The sequence below is a fragment of the Apteryx rowi genome, unplaced genomic scaffold (genome assembly GCF_003343035.1).
Source record: "Apteryx rowi isolate R43461 unplaced genomic scaffold, aptRow1 scaffold_1152, whole genome shotgun sequence".
In the NCBI taxonomy this organism is placed as follows: Eukaryota; Metazoa; Chordata; class Aves; order Apterygiformes; family Apterygidae; genus Apteryx; species Apteryx rowi.
In genome coordinates this window covers 33990-54522 of record NW_020447367.1, presented here as the reverse complement: position 1 = coordinate 54522, position 20533 = coordinate 33990, and the positions used below count along the sequence as shown (strand labels likewise).

The window sequence follows — 20533 nt, the reverse complement described above, 5'->3', positions numbered from 1 at the left end:
TACAGATACATTTTTCTTGATATTCAGACTAAGTTCCAGCTTGCTTGTCACCATTCTTTGGCTCCTCCACTGTGCCACTCTAAAATATCCTAAATGATCCCTTCCCTTCTCACAACACACTTTTCTCTTCTGTAAAGACATACAGTCATAGCGTATAAATTGTATATATTTGAGCTAATTTTACTCTTTTTTTCTTTTTTTTTGGTCCATCCAGCCTCACAGTCACTACTTGCATGTGTTTATTCTAAACCCCGTTAGATGTACTAATGCCCTTGTGACCAGAAGATGCCCACAACAGAGAGCTGTATTCCAGATGGAGTTGTACTGGTCCCATGCAGCGAGGGATTATGACCTTCCTGTTTAGTGACATGCTGCCTCTGGGTAAACAGACCAAAATCCACACTTGGCTTTCTTGTTTATGTCAACATATCATATTACAAGCATAGAACAACTTGCTGACCACTATCCCTCCTCATTTACTGATTTTTATGTTCTATCTTCTAGTTTTCTCTCTTCTAGTGAATATCAGTTCCTTTGGATTAATTTTCTCTGGGTGAATTAGTATGGATTTTCTAAGCCAGTTTTACCAGATATGTATTTTTTGTATGAAAAATTTTGTAACATCTCTGTATACCACTGGTCCGTTCTTATCCTAACAGTGTTTGTAACAGTATCCAACTTAGTACGATCCTTTCATTTAAAAAGCCACAAATAAGCTATTTCTGCTCTTTTGCTTGCTTTTTTTAGGTGACTTTTTACCAAATTTTGTGCTTAGAAAAATCAGATTCTGACTTATTTCTCCAAACACAACTATAAGGAAGTAGACCATGACATGACATGAAGCCCAGGCTGCAGCTCCTGCTCTTACTCAAACATTAGCACCCATTCCTTATCCAGCTCTGTTTCAGCTGCTCACCTCTCCTTCACTCCACCCTTCTGAACCTTCAGCCTGCTCTCTGTCTTAAAATGGCATGTAGTTTCCTTCCTTTACTATAAACAATGCTTTCTGTAACCTTAGTTTCATGATGCAAACATTTAAAAATAAGAAAAGAGGGAACACAAACTATGTGTTTGATTAGGTAATTTGGGGATTAAAATGAATGAAATCTCTTGAAACATGCAACATTTTAGAATAATGAAGTCTGACTTTACTTGTTTTACTTTTATCCACCCCTTTGAAAATAAAAGGACAATAGATCTTAGAAACTCAGCCAGAAGAATAGTAAAGGCAGCTGGAGACCGCTTATTCCTTGTGAATCCAGGGGAAACGAAAGTAAAGCTCAGAGGAAGGGGCATTAACTCTCTAGTATGTGTTCAGAGGGAAAGAGAGGCACTCTATAAACTGCAGGATGGTGGAGGTTGGGCAATCAGATGCCACAGTTGACATGGGAGGTTCAGGCTATCAATAACACCACCATCTGTAATCTGATGTCAGCTTGGAATACGTCCTGCAGACTGCCAGAGCCTCCTCATAATCTGGCATTTCTTTTGTATTAAAATAAACAAAACCAATGCAAGAATTTAACCAACAAATCCGTTTCTTCAGTCAAAAAATTATTAGGGCTCCCCTGTACACACTGTACATAATAAAGAATAGTAACAGGAAGGAGTAGTAATAATAAAGGAAAAATAACATGCATAAAAAAACAATTATGTTTCTCTCTACAATCCACCTGTAAATTGTGGCAGATTATATTCCTTCAAACAGGCATGCTTTTTTTTCTTTTTTAAACAGCTCTGGAGAGGGTCTCCATAGCTACATTCCTAATCTGGGTTTTGGTCTTTTGAATATTTAATGTTTTCATTGTAGATTCTATTTCTCTTTTCCCCGCCATATCCTGAATGAGTACAGAAGGATCCTGGGAGCTCTGTGCCAATATGTGAGATGAAGCCAACCAGATAAAACTGAAAGGCAGCATGCCAATTGGATGGGAGGACAGAAGAGGGTAGAAACTGAGGCTGAAAGGCAATATCCCATTCCCTCAAAAGCTGCATAGGATAATAAGGCATGAAAGAGGCCTTGGAGCTTCTGAATATTCCCAGGAGAAGTTAATGAATCTCTCTTCTCTCACCTTTCCCTTTCCTTCAGCCACGAGTGTTTCTCTACATTTCACTTCACTCATATCACTTGGAGAAAGGACTGTTCAGATGCCCATAAAACCAGGGACCTATTTCATGGTCATTCTTCCAGGACTAGGTAAGCCATGAGAAAAAAGTCAGCTTTGAGGTAACACTTCTCTGTCATCTCTGTGACTGAATATAAATCTGGTTTGTATGCAGCTGTTATACAGTGAGCCCATGATACACTTTAAAACAGAGCTGTCTTTATAGGCCACCATGGTTTCCGATAACTTACGACAGAAGGTATGAAAAGAGGGAAAAAGCAACATCAGTTTTTGTGCTTGGAGCTGTGACTCTAATGGAAACAGCCCTGTAAGAGTACTAAAAATGTTGCATAGCAGAATGTTTCTAAATCACTTAGAGTTTCTTGAGTCCAACCTCCCTCCATTCTGCTACAGAAGAAAGGATTTCTCTATAGGTAAAATGTGCATGTCCTATGGCAGTGACAAATCATTCGCTTGGACTGAACTGACTATGGAGATAGTGAGCCCCAGAGAGGAGACTCCACTAAATTCAAGGAGAACAGAATACCTAGGATGTACAACTACATGGAGATTAATATAATAGTGGCTTTAGGTGCTGATAAAATGATGTGAGACACTCAAGACTACAAACTACCTGACAAAATGAACGCCAATTTCCACAGAACAMTATTAACTTGACGACTTGTCAGGCATTTTTGTTTGGGTCTAATTTTAACATAGAATTTAAATTTATTAGGAATTGAAATAAGAATAAGAGAAAAGTATTTAATATGGACCTGCTGTAGTGAACTCAAAGATTAATTTAAAAATGGTTAATCCAGCATTCACTGATTCTTCATTTTTTGCTATCCATTACTGGATAGGCATAGAAAATAGCTTGATGAATAGCAGCACCATGAGTATTTTATTCTGTTGGTTTTTAAAAGTAGAGTATTTTGGCACACCAACATTCCAATTTCTGTATGTAAGTTGTTGAAATATCCAAATACTTCATTAACAGAAGAAACTAGAACTGTCTGCAAATTTGGAAGAATTCTTATTATGTACATCCGAACATGCACATTTGTTTTTGATTATATGTGTGCCAGACAGCTACAAAAACAAAGTGTAGCCTATTATAGCTTTAGTCAACCCTTCAAACTTCACTTATCCTGAAAAAGTGATCCTTTTGGACTTTCAAGCAAGCCTATTTCCTGTTGAGAATACAGTAAATATAGGTAATATGGTAGTTGCTTTACTTTCACAATGTATTTAAACAGACATTTTAAACAGGAACGATAATAGCTTCAAAAAGGGAGTTCAAAGAAGCTACAGGTATTACATCTGCCCCAAACCTCTTTGTTGGTTTGGGGATTTTACAGTCATGTTTTCCTGTCTTCTAAAATATGCTGCGAAGGGGGCAGAGGTTATCACATCACTTGGTGTAAAACACACAAACAGCATAGGAGGAAATACAGAAAAATTCCAAAGCAGCATCCCATACACAAAATAAGTAAGTTCAGTAATAGAGATTTGATCTTTTCTTACCTTATTAATATAATACTACATTTTTAATTTTACTCATGCTTAGTACAAAGCAGCAATAAATAAAAGGGAGGCTTTTAATGGAACATTGATATGTTTAAGAGACCTACCTTGAAAGAAACTTTTCACTCGGAGATAGCTGACACTAAGGCGCAACACAGAAAGTTTGTCCAGCTTAGATATAATGTCAGATGGAAAAGGCAGGAGGCTGGCCAGATGGTCGAGTTCCGCATTCAGACGGTCCCTGTGTCTCTTTGAAGGATTAGATTTTTCATTCCCAACTGCAGGCCTTCTGTGGTGGAGAAAACATTATCAATTACCTGTTATACCTCCACATAGTACACCCAGACACTGAGACATTACCTCCAATGAGCTGGTAACAGGCATATTTAATTTAACTTCTGTGAAAATCTTTAAAGTTTCTATCCTCTGCCAAAAAGATATTTTAAAATTTACCATTCTGCATTTGCCATTGTGCAAAGACATGGACATCGGCCTCTTTTTTCACATCTTCCCAGTGGAAAACAGATGAGGGAATGATCTCTTTTATTCAGGACCTTCTCACTTCAGGGGAAGAAGTACTATCTTCATGTTTAGTGAATACCAGGAAAAAAGATTTCACATCCATGTTGTACAAATTAGTGTCAGAACAGCAGAGGAAAATTACCATATCTAATGCATGAAACCATTCAGTACCCACTGTATTCATTCAAAGCATCATATCAGAAGCTCCAATTTACCTTTCTACATCAGTATTAACAAAGATAAGAATTTGGTTTCGCTCTTAAGAACACTGATATTCCTTCCTAGAAACAGGAAATGACAGTGCTATAGAGATTTTCTCTCTGTTATCTCCATTGGTGCTAAACAAAACATAAAGACTTTAAATATTCTTTTTTTGCAGATCATTTAAAAGAACTCCCTTTACTGAGTCTTACAAGTGCCAAGGAGCTCAAGAAGGGTGAAGCTGAAATGCTACAGCCATTTTTATTTCTGAGTTGGTCCCATAAAAGATTAAGATAAATTAAAAATGAAGAAAAGGAAAAGTTCAGAGTAAAAAATCCAAATATTTGGTCAGTTTACTCTAGATGTTTGAAAAATCTCCTCCCAAGTCAGAGACATTTCATATGCATGAAATATGAACCTCATGGTTTTCGAGAAAGTTGAATAGACTCAGAATTAGGACTCTGTGAGAAAATACAGTTACAGTTACAGTTCTTCTGATTACAGAACTATAACTAAGGCAACAGCTAAAGGGAGAATTTCAAGTAACAGAAAGTGTTAGACTGGACCCCTGAAGTCCAGAGAAATGAAGTTCAAATTATTTTCATGATGTCAAGATACAGCTCTTACGGAGCCAGTATGCCACTTGAGATCAGTGGCAATAATACCATGTGGAGACATGTTAGCTCCTTGTGCACGGACCCTCACAGCTCCAGTTCACTGTCCTCTAACACAAGAGCCTCCAAAGGCAGCCTGCAGCCTTACCTAGTGCTTCTCCATGTCTTTTACAAGCACATATACAGACAGGCCCTTGAGTGAGGGTCCTAACATGACTTTTATCCAATCATTTTTACAATGATTAAAACACACACACACAAACTCAAACCTGAAGCTCTATAAAAACCTGCTCAAACTTTCCACTTCAAATGACTAGAAGGGTAAATAAATACATACAAAGAAGTTAGTTTGTTTAAAAATGTTATTTAGATTTCAAAGCCAAGCACTCCTAATCTACCCCCATTTTGCATCCATGTCATGTAGCAAACAAAACCAGATGCCATAGAAAAGGTATTGTGAAAACACGTAAGATGAACTACATCACAAATGAGGAAGGAGGCAAATTAAAGTTGTGAGGGTGAAACTGTGAATCTTGCTCAATTTTTGGGTCCTCACTAATTTTTGGGTCTTTGCTAATATTCTTTTCACAAAATGTGTATGTTAGTATTCTCGAGGGGGGGAGAAAAGTAAAATCTAGTGCTATTATATATAGTTAGAGAAAACTCATTTCCAGCACTACAGCGAGGGGTGGTCAGTGCTGAAGCACAGACTTGTCACTTAAGCAACAAGACATTAGTTTGAAGTTTGAAACTGTTATCTCCAACACACAGCCATTGCTGGACCCAGCGGTACTCAAGGCTATGAGTGGGCAGTGTATCCCATGCCTTATCTTTTTCCTCTTCTTGCCCAGTGTTAAGAGAGCTCTGGCTCTTATGTTATCCAAGGATAAGCCACAGGCCATTGGAGCCATAAGCTACATAGATCCATGGATCTGAGAGGAAGTAAGGCAGCCCAATGCTACAACTGAGCGAGCATCTCCCAGGATACCTAGTGCTGGGTGTGCTGGTGGTCCACTCTCTCTCGTAATATCCATGTTCAAGTTCTTACTATAGAGCACATTCCTGCATTCCTCCTGAGGCGCTTTTTCTAGAATAACTATCAGGGACATTTAGAGAAAGATCAGGGAGAAAAGAGAGGAAAATACCGCAAGGATCTTTTTCAATGGGAAATGATAAACAAGGAAAATACAGGAGTGCTAACAGTTTCCACTTTCATCTAATGAAACACAAGGATCATAACCTTACGTAGCTTAGCTAGTGCTCAGGTGGAGAGCCAAAGCGGAACTGTAGTTATTCTTAGTGCTTTACTACTGTGTTTCCACACTCTACACCTTTACTATATTTTTCAATCATAATTTTAATTTTGAATATTAGTTTTTCAGAGAGTGGTTAAAAGGGTTAAATTACAACATACTTTGAGTCTTCCCTTCTTCTAAGTGCAGTCTTAATTTATCATTGTAACTGTAGTTAGAAAAAAATGTTGTGTTTAGGAATTAGTAAAAAAAGATCAATGTTTTGTACATGTGATTGCTGGCTTTGCTAGCTAAGTATAAACCTTTAAAAACAAATCAGGTATGCAAATATCTTTGCTAGACTTAAGAACCTTCATTTCATTTTCACAGGACAACACAGAGGACAGATGAATGAAAACAATTTCAAGGCAGGTATCAGCAAAAACATGTAATTCCTGCTTTTTCATTCCAAACAACCCTTCAGTAATACAATCAGTTGCTTTCAAAGACATAGAGGAGATATTAATGATTGGGGATCAATAAATAACTGAACTCTAGCAGAGAGAGCAAAATGTTCAAAAAATAATGCAATGAACAAAGAAAGAATATTCTTTTTTTTCTTTTTCAGAGTAAGATGTTTTTCAGAAAATGGTGCATATACTGGGGGGKTTTTCTGAGTAAATCCTGAAGCTCAGCCATCCTTGCCATGTGATAAAAGCACGTCTGACCTATAGAGAGCAATAATTCTGTGAGAATAAATAAAGGCCATAGTTCAATAGAACCTAAAGGACATAAGCACATTGCCCTTTACCTCTGAGAAACCAGCTGAAGTAAGGAAGCAATTTACTATGGAAAAAATTGAATGAATCCTAATAAAGAAACTTACACTGACTGGAATTCAAAAGGTAAAAATTGTCAAGAGTAACACTGAATATAAATAGAAATTGCTCAAGCCTACTTGCCTTATAAAATAGTGACTGCTCTATGCCAAAGAGGCACGGATTGAGGCAAGTACGTGGACTGCATTTGTACTGAGCATAAGGATTAGTTTTCTGGAAATTACAGGGAATGGGGTAAAAAGAACGTGAGAGAGAGTTCAAGATGGCCTCTTCCTGAAAATTCAAGGAAATGATTCAGTAAGGGAGTGAATCTAAACAAACAAGAGATTGATGTAAATGGGAATTAGGTGCCAAGTGGATGAGATTTAAAAACAACACAAGTTCCACGGAAAGACTAACTTAGCTATCAATAAACAGAAAATGGCAAGCAGGAAAATTCTTGAATGAGCTGTTTTGAGGCAAATGGAAATTCTAGCCCATATTTTGAGCAGGAAGCAGATGCTACTTGTCTTTATGTTGAAACAATGATTCTCAAACTGTATAAATCATGGCTTAACAGAGAGGCCATTTCACATAGCACTCACTCTCCTATGGTATCTCTTTTACTCTCTCTTAAGTACACCTTACTACAATAAGCAGCACCTGTAATTAAAACAATAAAGCTGGCATTTCCTTCTTTGTGTTGTTTAACGATCCAAATTCTTCCTTGCAATAACAAGTGTACGTACCGGTACAAGACCCATACAACCAGCCCCTATTCAGTAGGAATAGAGTGCAAGAGGTGATGCAGAGAACATTTTCTATTTTATTGGTACAGAAGGCATTGAGCCATTTATGCTTTAATGATTCAATATGCCTGTGACACACAGGCTGCTGCTTGTGTAAACCAGTTTGGTGAGCCTGCAGAGGAATTTCCTTCAGTTACAGCTCTGTCTGCAGAGTGTGGTGTCTACTCCTCTATTTCAAGCACTGTTCCCTACTATCTGAGGGAGCTGACAAAACAGTTTAAAGAAAAAGTTTGTTCTGAATAAGTTTTTAAAGTACGCTGAAGTGTTAAACCAACAGATGATCTAAACTGAGAAAATCTAATCATTTAATATGACAGCAAGCTTTCAGTAGGAAGGGAAGGGAAGAGAGACCGTGAGATGCAATAGATAACTAAGTGCAAAATAACAGCAAGATGACTATCATAATTGTTCTGACCAGCACCCACAGTTACTTAGCTGTTCTTGGGCATTGCATAGGTATCCTGGCAGAGCTGAACTTCACTGACAGCAGTATATGTGCAGATGTTCACCATCTCCTACAAGTAAAAAGGACTGAATGAAAGAAAGCTGTTTGAAGGAAAGGGGACACTTTTCCACCTTCCACCTCTTATCAGTCTTCCCAGCAAGGAAAGGGGAAAGCAAGAACTAATAGTCATATTGGCACAGCACATTCGCAGAGTAGACTTGGGGTGAAATGGTCTGATACCAAGTAAGACGAAAGGCTATGTGACAGAGAGCCTTAAAATAAGAACTAAGAAGTAGGAAAGAGCTGCTCCTCCTGAGGTCTCGGTTTACCCTGGCACTGATATGGTTCTGACTGAACTGGGCAGTTTGGAGCAGTTCTAGATATGCTCAGAGCTGGGGCAGCTGTAAACTTGCCTTTCAAGAGCTGTAAAACATTACAAGAAATGTTTTCCAGAGGGAGAGAGTTTTTACAAGTTGCCAGGGTTTCAGATGACGAAGTGGATGAAATGTTTAAACAGCTACTGTCCTGAGGCATTGCCTTATCATTTCTAATACAAATATTAATTTCAGCATAAAGATTACATTTTGAGGTTAAAAACAAGATCTCTTTAGTTTTCAGATGTCTGAATTTTCAATAAAATGTTAAAGAGTTCCACAGGAAACAAACACTTGGTAGAAAATATTTCCTTTGCTCAAAACTCCAGTTGTCTGGCTGAAAAGCATATCTAATGGAAAATCTTCAATCAGTCTGAGCTCCGGCCATTTGAACCAATTCCATAAATGCCAAAATTCTTTAGTGTAGAACAGCTTTCACGGGGTTTGTTTGGAAGCTTTCTGTGGCAAAAGAAGAACAGCTAGGATTTATGATTTATTTGTATGTATGAAAGTAGAACTTAAACCCGATGTATTCTCTGAAGAATGGCAGCCTAAGGAAGATAGTCTCCCCTAGTTCTGTGTAGAGAAGAAAACTGAAATATATTAGATCCTCCTGTAATACAAGTTTTCCACACATTCTTGCATAGTGTTGTGGTTCTCTGCATTCTTCCATGGAGCTTCTTCATATGTTTCCCTCATTATTCTGCAAAGCTCCATCACAATAGAATTTCTAACATACTGTGCCTGAAGGAACATGAATCTAATTTGCTGAACACTATCATTCTGTGATATCCTGAATTCAAAGGCAGTTGCCGGATCACCACCTGGCTTGACAGCCTGATCTTGAAAAGCTAGTGCAGAGGCAGAGACTTGGCTTCCTGGAATTCACTGATTATGGGTAGACTTGAAAGACCCCTTGTTCTGCAGAGGGGAAAGCTGCACCTCTGCCCTTTGAGTCCTGGCCTTCAAAAAAAATTAATCCATGAATCCTTTCAGATATCCAGGCATCCTGCGTGGACTGGCACCTGAGCTTGCTTATCTCCTTCTCAACAGATAGATAGATTTCTACAGGATATTAATGAAAAAAGAGTAATCATGACTGGGACTGTGAAAAATCAGGTTTTTCAACTGAATAAATACTCACAGAAGAGGTAGCAGAGTCTACCAGGGTCTATTATTAGAATGACAGGGAGAAAAGTAGAAGGTGGCCAGGCAGGAAAATGGGCTATACTTTCAAACAAGAGAAAAAGTCTATAACAAAATTGATACAACATGGAACAAAATCATGGTTAAATATACTGTTCAATAAATAGCATATGTCTACCCCTCAGCATTCAGGATAAATGATTTGAGGCAGCATAACAGTAAGGATATCTCAGAACTCTGAAATGTCAGTAAGCTCTGTAGGACTGAAGGACATAGACCCTGAAAGGAGGTCTGGACCCCAGAAGTCAGTCATGGTCATTCAAAATGTCTTTAATTAGATTAGAGTTTAAAAGTCCCTGAATGGGAACGAGTACAGGAAGGGCTTGCCAGAGACCAAGCCCACAAAGAGCTAAGGTTTGAGGAAGAGATCAGTGTTGCTAGGAACTGAGAAATCATCCTCAGCAAGTGGTAAGTAACTATTTGCAGAAAATAAGAATGCAGTCTCCAATGAGGGAGCTAATAATTCTAATAAATTAAAATATGTGATTCTCCTTATTTTAATCAGAACCAAGTTTCTTGATCAATATTGTATCAAAATATCCATCAAAGTCAGTGAGAATTTGCCACTGTTTTATTGGAGCCATAATTTCATAAAAGGCTCCTGAGGGCATTTATGTCTTTTGTTAGCAAGTAGTTTTCTTAGCCATTGCACCTATCCAGAAGTTATCTTAGAGAGAAGTACTTCTAGCTAGCATTTACACTCCAAACATGAAATTTAATGTGTCTCAAAGCAACTGCAACTCTGCCTCCTTTCTCACGAAAGTTCTGATTATAAACAGTTCTGCACAAAGGCAATTTCATGTACTGGAGCAGTTCTTACCTCATGTAGTTAAGAAGTTAAATATCCACACTCATATTTGAACAGTAGTCCAAAAATGTTATATACATGTTGGATCTAACAGTCAGGTGTTGCAGGAAGAATCATTTTCTTATTTCATTATCTTTGTCTATTGGAATTCTCACCTACAATGTATTTTACATTAAAAATATATTTTTAAGTGGAAACAAGTGGTTCATGTGTAAATACTCTCCAAAATCCAAACAAAATCAACAGATTTCATTCAAACTTGCAGAGAAGTGCAAGTTTTTGTCTTCAAGTCTTTGACCTTAAACTCAGTTTATACAATTTTAAACCAAATAGCCTTTTTAGAAGTTCTGAACAACTGAAAATTGGGAAATTCATTTTAACAACCTTCTCATTCTTAAATGGACTGTGAAGCCCATCAGTGCTAATTCAGAATTTTAACACACCAAAAAGTCTGTTTCAGAAACATATGATCAAGTATAACACTGAAGATGTGACATGATTATATTTAATAACTTCATTTCACAAAGCTGTTTATGGCATCTGGAAATCATTTCACATTTGAGTGATAGCAACCTTTTTTCCTCTTATTTCAACTATCTTGTTATTTCCCATTGCTTTTTTTTTCTGCTTTGCCTTCACACATAAAATTCCTCTCTCCCATTTTTCTTATAATGAAAGTGATTCCACAGTAAACAACAATTTGAAAATGATGTGTTCTTTATGCAAGAAGTGAGTCACCAGTTTGCTTCTTCAGTTGGTTGAACTGATTCACTTTTCAGACACACACGTTGGACTTACTTATGCCCCAAGCAAGGCTCAGCCAAGGAAAGGAGAAGGAGGGGAGCACAATGCCAGCACACTGGTGCCAGTCAACATACAGCTTCTTGAAAGTCCCTTTGAGCAGGCCTTAGGGAACACAGAAACAGGGAGGTGGCAGCCACTCACTCCAGCCAGTTGCCTAGCTGACATTTAATCCACCAGTATCTACTAGGCATCTTCTTCCTGAGAGAAAGCACTGCCTCTCTCCTCTTCTTATATACCACTGTAGTACACACAGTAACCACACTGACCTTGTCGAACAGCTAGCGAGGGGTAGAGATTATCTGAGCCATGCTCAGCCTCCTTTTTGGAGCCAGTCTTAACTAAACAGCCAGCCTCCTGACCACGGGTTGTTCATGGGGGAGAAAGAGATTAGGCCTCTCCTGCATCAGTGAACTAGAGGAAGAAGGGATTCCTGTGCCTACCCTCATTTCTAGCACATATATATCATGGGAGACATAATTGCCTCCTAATGAATATGATACTTAACTGTTTCTGAATGGGTTTCCTCCTTTTTCTCCCAGCATATAGGCAATCCCCTGGAGGAATCATTGTTTTGATGCTGAAAGACAAAAGGAATAGGTGTCTTAGTTCAGAGGCTTCTGTTTTCTCACACTGTACAAAATGACAATACAGAGAAAGTTCAACTGAGGAAAATGTTTGTTTCTTGAGTGTGGCATTCAACAACGCTAAAAAGCACAGTGGCATTWGTTAAGATAGAAGCTTAAGGCTTATTCCAATTTCCTACCTTAATATTATTAGAATATTGATGTTTATATTCAATTTTCATTTTTTTTAAATAAGCATATTATACACAGTATAAAAATGGGTATAAAATACATCCTGTTTACTGGATATCCCCAAATAAATATTTTTTTCTTCTAGGCTCATTTTTAAATTCCGCTAAATAAATAAAAATGAATAATACTACCTATCACCTTCTGCAGGGAAGATTTCACAGATCTTTAAATACACAGAAATATTTTCTACTGTTACTGAAACTGTGATAAATAGAATGCAATTATTCAAATTAGTGTTTGTCCAGGTCATCACATTTAGCATCCTCATTTTTAAAGAGTGAAAGGGTATCTGTTGGCAACTCAAGAAGTGGCACACAGTGTTGGGGTTAGCACTAAGAACATACCCCAGTGTAGCGCTGATGGAGGTGACAATTTTCAGACAAAACTTCAAGAACATTATTGCTCTGTGTGGGCATGTTAGCCTTAGAGACATTGCAAGCTCTAAAACAAGTCATTGTGTTCAGTCTGTTTAAATCTTCTGGAGATTAGCTGAACATTGAAATCTCTTGATTTTCTGTCTGAAAGAGTATTTTAGTCTTGCCATGTGCTGTTCAACAACTGCTTCAGAAGTTACTATATCTCAACAGCATTTGCTGCTGTGTGTAAGATGTAAAATTAAGAAGGCCTCTTATGTCACTGAGTCAAATCTCATGCAGCTGAAGGCAGCTATATCATATAATGCAAATCATAAACTTACTGAACTTCATTTATATGAAATGAACTTAATTTATAATCTCTTTAGAGAAGTTTTGCTTTTTATTGAAAGACAGCTCTAGATTTCATGTTTCTGATAACTTTGCTTTCCAGCTTAAATTTGTTCATGTTCATTTTATGCCCATTTGTTCTTATGCCAACATTGTCTTTTAGTTTAAATAGCTCTTCCTCCTCCATTGTGTTTACTCATTGGCATATTTTTAAATATCAGCCATATCTTCAGTTAACCTTATTTTTTCTATTCTAGCACAATGCAAACTCTTTTATTCTCCTCTCATGCGACAAACTTTTTATTCTCCCCATCACCTTAGTAGCCTTTGTCTTTATTTTCCCATTTCAGTTAATCTGTCTGAAACATGGATAAACACAACCATGCACAGCATATTGAATAAGGTCCACAAGTATTTCATACATGCATATATATATGCATGTATCAATAAAATATTAATTATTTACTAGAACTATCTCACAATATTTGTGTATCTTTCTTTTCTATACCCATTATCAACTTTGTGGCTCACAGTCATCCTGCGACCTCCTAATATGCACAGTGCTCTATCTTTCTGCATAACTTCCAATAAATAAATGTACAGTCTGTAGAGGAAATTCTAACTTTTAGAGCCCAAGTGTCTGGCCATTTCTTATGTAAGAACTCAATCTTCTGTATTGATGGTGCCAGCAACTAAGTTTATTAGTACACTCCTGTTTTTGTATGAAACTTCTTAGTAAAAATAAGATTGTCTCTAAACCGATACTTGAGGAACTCTGCCTGTAGTTTCCCTCCTACTGAGTCATTTTCTTTTCAGCACAATGTTCTGTTATCCTCCTTTGATCCAGTTCATTTCCCCATCCTTTCAATTCTCACACTAATCCTCAGCAGCACAGTATCCTTCAGTAAATCCAGACAGATTAGGTCTACTGTATCCCCTCACCTAGAAAATCAGATATTGTATCAACAGAAGGCTATCAGGTTCCTTTGGCAAAATCTTCAAAATCTACATTCCATTTTTATTCTATAACCCAACTGACCACAGCTACTAATTGTTCCTTCCTTTAGAATGTGCTCTAAAATGTTGCATGGTATAGAGATCAGACAAATAGGTCAGTAGTTGCCTTCTCTTAATTATAGCTACTATATTAGTCATTCTCTATGTTGCACAGTACCATTCTCAATTTGACAGATTCCTGTTTATGCAGAATTCACAAAGTTCTCTGAAGGAAAAAAATTACACATAGATAAGAATACTCAAATGGTATTTTAAAAGCCTTCTCCCAAGCTGCATGGGAAACAGGTATTAATTTATTTCACATTTCAAAAGAAAAAATAAAATAAAACAAGCACAGGTGATTGATTTCGCCCTACCTGACAAAGTTAATTTTCTGTAATGGTGCAGTATCAGGTATAGAATTCTTCCACAAATACAAAAAACAGTTTGTTCACTATTACTGGGATGATTTCATGTGAAATCAGCTGTGTGAACTGCCAGCCCAAAGTCTACAAGGGATTGGCTACAGTGCAATAAATATTGCTCCAGTTTGAGAAAGTTTGTTTATACCACAGGCTTCACTAAAGTAAAGCCTTCTTCCCACCTTCAAAGACTTGGTCAGGTGAGGCTCACCCAGAAGTTTATTTTTGGCAACAGTCTCCCAGGCTGAAAGATTTCATCTAACTTCTTGGGTTTTCTACTCCAGTGGGAAGCTGAAGTGGTGTGAACATGCTAAAGAATTGCTGCATGTTCTGTGGGACCTTACATTAAAACATATGTTCTTTATATTGTAATATTTTTGTGTTCTGAGTCCTTCCTGCCTATAATATGAATCTATGACTCATAGTTCATGCTTCAAAACACTGTGTCACATGCTAGACTTCCCTTCTCTTGCCATTATAAGCACAATTAAAAGAAGGAGAAAGACTTGGACAGCATAATTCAACTGAAAACTGAAAGTTAGGAGTTCATTCAATTTCCCAAAAAGGACAACTTAGTTTTAAAACTCACTCTGGTTCAGTTGATGAATTTGGGACAGCAAATAGAAATAAACTAAAAAGACCCCAGCAGATAAAAATTAAAAATCAGCAAATAAATAGCAAACAATAAGCTAGAACTGATGAAGTGTAAAATGTTGGTTAAGAAGGAAAAAGACCCAAAGAAAAATTCACAAGTGGCAGCGCTAAAGAGGAAAGATAGTACACTTTTTAGAGGAATATTATGAACAAATGAAATCCTAAAAAGTGTGTACAGTGCTTATTTGATGGAGATGGCTGTATGTTAGGGATGTAGGAAAGGTAAGGATATTCAATAGATTTATTTCTAGTCTCTGTTTGAAAAGAAGGAGGATCATGCACTTACGTCAAATAAGAATAAACCAAGCGCTCTTCAAGCCCTTAATAATGGAGGAACTTTCTACAAAATTAGGACAATGGCTTACCACATCAATATAGYATGAAGCACTGCCTCAGCAACTGAACACCAACATCCTAGATATGTATACGGACAAGAGTTGCTTCTCCTACTACCACCAATGCCAACAGTGGAATGCAGATAAAGTAAATTGAGAACGAACATACTGGAACAAAGGCTAAGTCACAAGGCCTTGCTAGCTCGTGGCCAATAGTCCTAAAAATATGGCTGTAATATTATTTTAAAAGGTGAATGAAGCTGGGGACAAGCACATATTCATGGTCTCACCTGGACCATGCCTTCTTCTGACTGTCTGTGTGCTCTGCTGTCTGCCTTTGGGAAAGAACCGTCCCTTACTGCAGGAGGCCGGCAGCTCCTTGCAGGACCAGCCAAGCAGCCTCCCATGTGAGAGACGGGAAAAGGCTGGGGGCGGGGGGTGACACAGCTGCTCAGAACAATTCCACTCTTTCCTTTCTCTTTTGTTTCTCTTTCTGTCTTTATAACACTTGAGAATCCTCCTGTGCTCTTCCCCAGTTTGAGAGAGGAAGAAAAAGTCCCCAAAGCAGCAACCTTCCACTCCTCCAGCAGCAGGATAGGGGACTTGCAAACTTGAGGAGCTTCAGGAGGAGGAGAACAGGGACTGAAAGGCACAGAGCTGTGGCGCAAGGACAGGGCAGATGTGGGCCGTGATCATTCAATTTCTTACATCAGATGTTATAATCAGTGTGACATTAAGTTGTACTGAAGTGACTGAAGGACAGTTGCTATATGACAATATTCAGAGAGGGCCGCAGAATGGCGAGACTGACATTCATCTCAAGCAAAATATCAGAAAAGCTGAATGAGAGATGAATTGTATCACTTAGCAGAAGTCTAAGGAATATAAGGCCCTTCGAAATGAAATCTACTCACTGAGAAGTTGTCATATCTGTCTAATAAAGGAATTTACCTGTATTAATAAACCATTCAACTTAGCAGCAGAACATTCTGATTTAAAAAAAAGCACAATGAAATATTATAGAGCACAGTTTAAGCAGATAAAGAATTTGTCAAGTAACAGATCCAAAAAAAGGTAAGCATTGAAAAATCATTGCTAAATAGAAAGGTTTTTATAAAGATCTTACAAGTACCAAATTCCAATAGAAAACCGTTGGTGATAAAATTTTTCACAGTATACAAAATTTAGAAGAATGGTAATTAATGCTTAAGACTACATAGTGAAACAGAGCAGTCTGGAGTGCCTGGTAGGCTGTTTCTGCTTACCCACAATGAATTTTAATACAGCCAACTGCAAACACTTTTATCTCAGAAGAGGGCATGCAAGTTGCTGCTGCAGAATGGGGACTGCATCCTGAAAAAAACAGTGACTCTTAAAAGGATGGTAGGGATCAAAGTAAACAATGAGTACAATCCATACCTTGAGCTCCCAGGGACAAGCTGCTGCAAAAGGAGCAGTTGCTGACGCAAGCAAAGTGATTTTACCTCTGTTTACAGAGATGATGAAACTGATGCTGGAACTGTCTGTACAGTTCCAATGTCAGTATCTTTTAAATAATGTTAAAAATTGGAAAGGGTGAGGAAAGAAGCTATAAAAAAATATTTGCAGGCTGAAGAAACTGCCTTGCATAGAAAGAGGTCAGCCTGTTTAAATATTAAAAAGAATCAGGTGACTTGACTAACATTTAAGTATTTTCAAGGGGAAGGCATAGGTGCTGAATTATTTTAATCTGAAACATAACAAGCACTTATAACTAGAAGCTGAAGCCAGATACACCCAAACAAGGAATAAGGCATTAATTTGTAAGACTTGAATATCTAAGCATTGGGACAAGCAACAAATGATTTAATAGAGACTCCACCTCCTGATGTCCTGAAATCAGTTAGATGTCTTTCTGTAATAGTCACTTTAATAGAAATTATGGTTAAAGGAAACACAAGTAGTTGGACTTAATGTAAGCATAATCAGAAAAACTTGGTAGCTTTGGTAGCTAGAGAAAGTCAAGTTACATTATCCAGTGATTGCTCCTTTCATTAAACTTTATGAATTATTTCCTGTCTGAATGTGATCACATACCATTTATTCAATGTATGAACTACTTAAAAGGTTTATGTAGACAACAGCTTTGAAGCACAGGTTTAGAAGAGACAGTTCGGGACTGTTTGTGCATTTTGGGACATTGCGAATTTTCTTTTAAATCAAGATTTTTTTTCTTGAGAAAACAATTAGACCTGCACAGTGAATAATTTGTTAAGGATGGCTGATGGTCCATGTTATACATGGGATAAATCAATTGATCACAGTGGCTCTTTCTACCCTTGAGATGTAGTAAAGTCACTTTGCTTTTCTGCCTCAATCTCCCCAAAAATGAAAAAGGAAGAAGGACAATTTACTAGCCTGAAGAGTTGTTAGAAATGTTAATTGCATGATAAAAAGCTATACAGTGCTTGAGTTAAGAAGGCGTTCTGCAAGTACTGGGGAACATATATGTGATGCTTACAGCACAGGTAAGGTCATATGACAGCATATATAAAGTCTCTTTTTAACTTCCTTTAAAGAAAATCTGTACAAGTTTGGCTACATTTTAAACTTCTGGGGAAAAAAAAAATATTTTGTGTGTGCTCAGGAGACATGTAGTCTGACAGTTAACTTTTCTATAGATTCTGTCTGAGCTGAGCACAAGTGTTCCCTTCATTCCTCCTACATGGATATGCAGTGTGCGTATGTATCCTGATGTACTTTACATGGTTCCTCTCGGAGCAGAAGCAGAGCAACACTTGCCCTCTTGGTGTTCCCCCCTTTCCTGGGGTGCTCTCAGTGCTCCAGCTGCTGCAGCCCACAAACAACTGACTGCAAGTAACTGATCTGAAATGCACAAGAATGGCAGGTTGGCCATGAGAAGAACTGCAAGACAGACTGAGATGATGCATGAAGGGGATGGGAGCAGACTGAAGTGAGGGCAGGCCAAAGAAGCCAAAAGCAGATGGACACTTGTAGGAGTGAGAGGCAGAAAGATCTGTGACCAGTGAGAACATATTGCCCTCAGAGTCTGGAAGGGACCCAGGCTTACAGAGTTGCAATATCCTTCTGCCACCAGAGAGTAACTCTAAGACCTGCAGACACATGATGTACTTCATAACACTCCAGAAAGTGACCATTGGGGAGCACTGCTTTTAATTTAAGACTTTAAAGTAACCATTCAAAAATTAGGATTTTTTTGCCAGAAATAAGATTGCCTGCATCTCCTTAATGCAGTCTCCTGCACTGGTCTCCTGCAGACTCCTTTGCAGTCTCTGCCCCCATCACAGGAGGAAGTCTGAGCGAGCAGAGCAGAACCCCTGGCCTCATTCAGTAAAGAGGACAGGCAGAGCTTAGAGAAGGAATCAAGGTTATGCAGAGGCCGTAGAATCTGTGTGATGCTGGCCAAGTAAGTGACTAAAGCCAATTATGTCAAAGACATCAACCCTCATTTTCTGGGCACCTTGATCTGATTTCTAAAAGTGATGAACACTCACTACTGCAGCTGAATGCACCGAGAATAGTGTTCTGAACAAACATATACACAGAAGACTGTTTACTGAAAAAACAGGTCCTGAATGTCTGGAATTGCATAAATCAGTATACATCTTTCAGATTTAGCTCTGTGGGTCAGCTCTTCATCTGTAAAATATGAATACTAATAGTACCATATGTCTTAGCAGTGTTATAAAGATTAATTCAGTAGTGGGTTTGATGTTCTCAGATATATAGTTAAAATTATCACAGAAAAGCCTGTGACAAAATTAATAGCACTGTGTTCAGAACAGGATTTGAACAGTGCATAGTATGGAAATGGGATCACATAGTGAATGAGGATGATAGAAACAAAATACTGAATTTCTACCTCACTGAGTAGTGTTCATCATGTAGATAGGTGCTCTGTAGAAAAAATAGCTTGAGATTATGAGATAGTATGAGACCAAGTTTACTCTGTGTCCACATAAGTAAGGAATTCACATTTCATCTTTAGTTCTGTTATCTAATATGCAAGTGCTTGACTTTGAAGTGTAACACTTCTTTCCAAAAGGTGAGCAGTTATAAGTATATTCTGAAGTCACTCCTTTGACTCTTAAGGTATCTTTAGCAGAATAGTAATTTCAACCCTTATTCCTCCCTCACGAACAAGTCAATTTAAGGACTAAATGATCTCATTGACCCTCCTTTCTTTATTTGTTTCTTAGGAAAGTCTGAAAGAAAGTCCAAGGAGCCTTTTTTGACCTATGAGGATGTAAATAATTAACTTTTAAAAAAAGCTTTGGAGCAAAATATCTTTTTAGGTGATGTTTCAAAAATTAAGCTGTTTTTAGAACAAACTTCTAAAATGTGCACTGTGTTACTTCAGGAAGGATATGGACCATATCACATTTAAAAACACAGAAAGATTCAGATTGGACATATGCCTGGTATGATCTGTTAGTTAGTGGAGTGACATCTTTTTATGCCAGGCTTGATTTTAGTCCTCCATATGTCCTTGCCACGGAGTGTCAGAGGAGAATAATGGGTTGCCACGGCCACTGAACGATCACTCCGTCTCTTAGGAGATCTCTGTCCCTCAGTCATATTTGGTGGTACCTGACTAACAGGTCAAAAAAAAGTGACTTTGGGGAGAATGGAAAGCAGACAGACAATGTGAAAGTGTAAGCATCATTTCAACAGGAAGTTAGACTAAAACCAGTAAGACAGGTCTATGAAATATTTCTGATATGAATGTGTAGTGTGGCAGGGCCTTACTTCAGATGTCTTTAAACTATAGCTAGGTCAAGTTCTGGGAGTAGATTTACACTGGCAACACAGAGCTTAGTACAAGCTAACAACTCAAGCATATATATCAGGTGTGTGTGTATACATATATATATGTATGTATATGTATGTATGTATATTCAGATAGGTTCTGGCCCAGGTTTAGCTCTGTGCTGTCATGATTAGACTGCTAGAGTTACTTAGTTCATTCAGTTGGTCTGATTCATTAGTTTCTCTACACTGTTCTGGAGTTGTAACTGCAGGATAAATGAAGGCTCTTAGATAAAAGGGAGAAGTACAGTGTCACTTTGAATGTATTGTATCACTTTTTCACAACATACACTTGTGACTCTACACTGGCTG

General features: G+C 37.9%; 1 protein-coding gene across 1 annotated transcript in view; it reads right to left on the bottom strand.

The window, feature by feature from the left end:
* AHRR (aryl-hydrocarbon receptor repressor) overlaps positions 1-12038 on the bottom strand; it is a 77787-nt gene extending 65749 nt beyond the window's left edge. The window contains exons 1-2 of the mRNA XM_026080390.1: positions 11971-12038; positions 3740-3921 (exon numbers count right to left, since the gene is read on the bottom strand). Of these exons, the coding sequence (XP_025936175.1) occupies positions 3740-3921; positions 11971-12032 (244 nt within the window). The 5' untranslated portion in view covers positions 12033-12038. The remainder of the gene's footprint in view (positions 1-3739; positions 3922-11970) is intronic.
* Positions 12039-20533: the final 8495 nt, after the last annotated feature.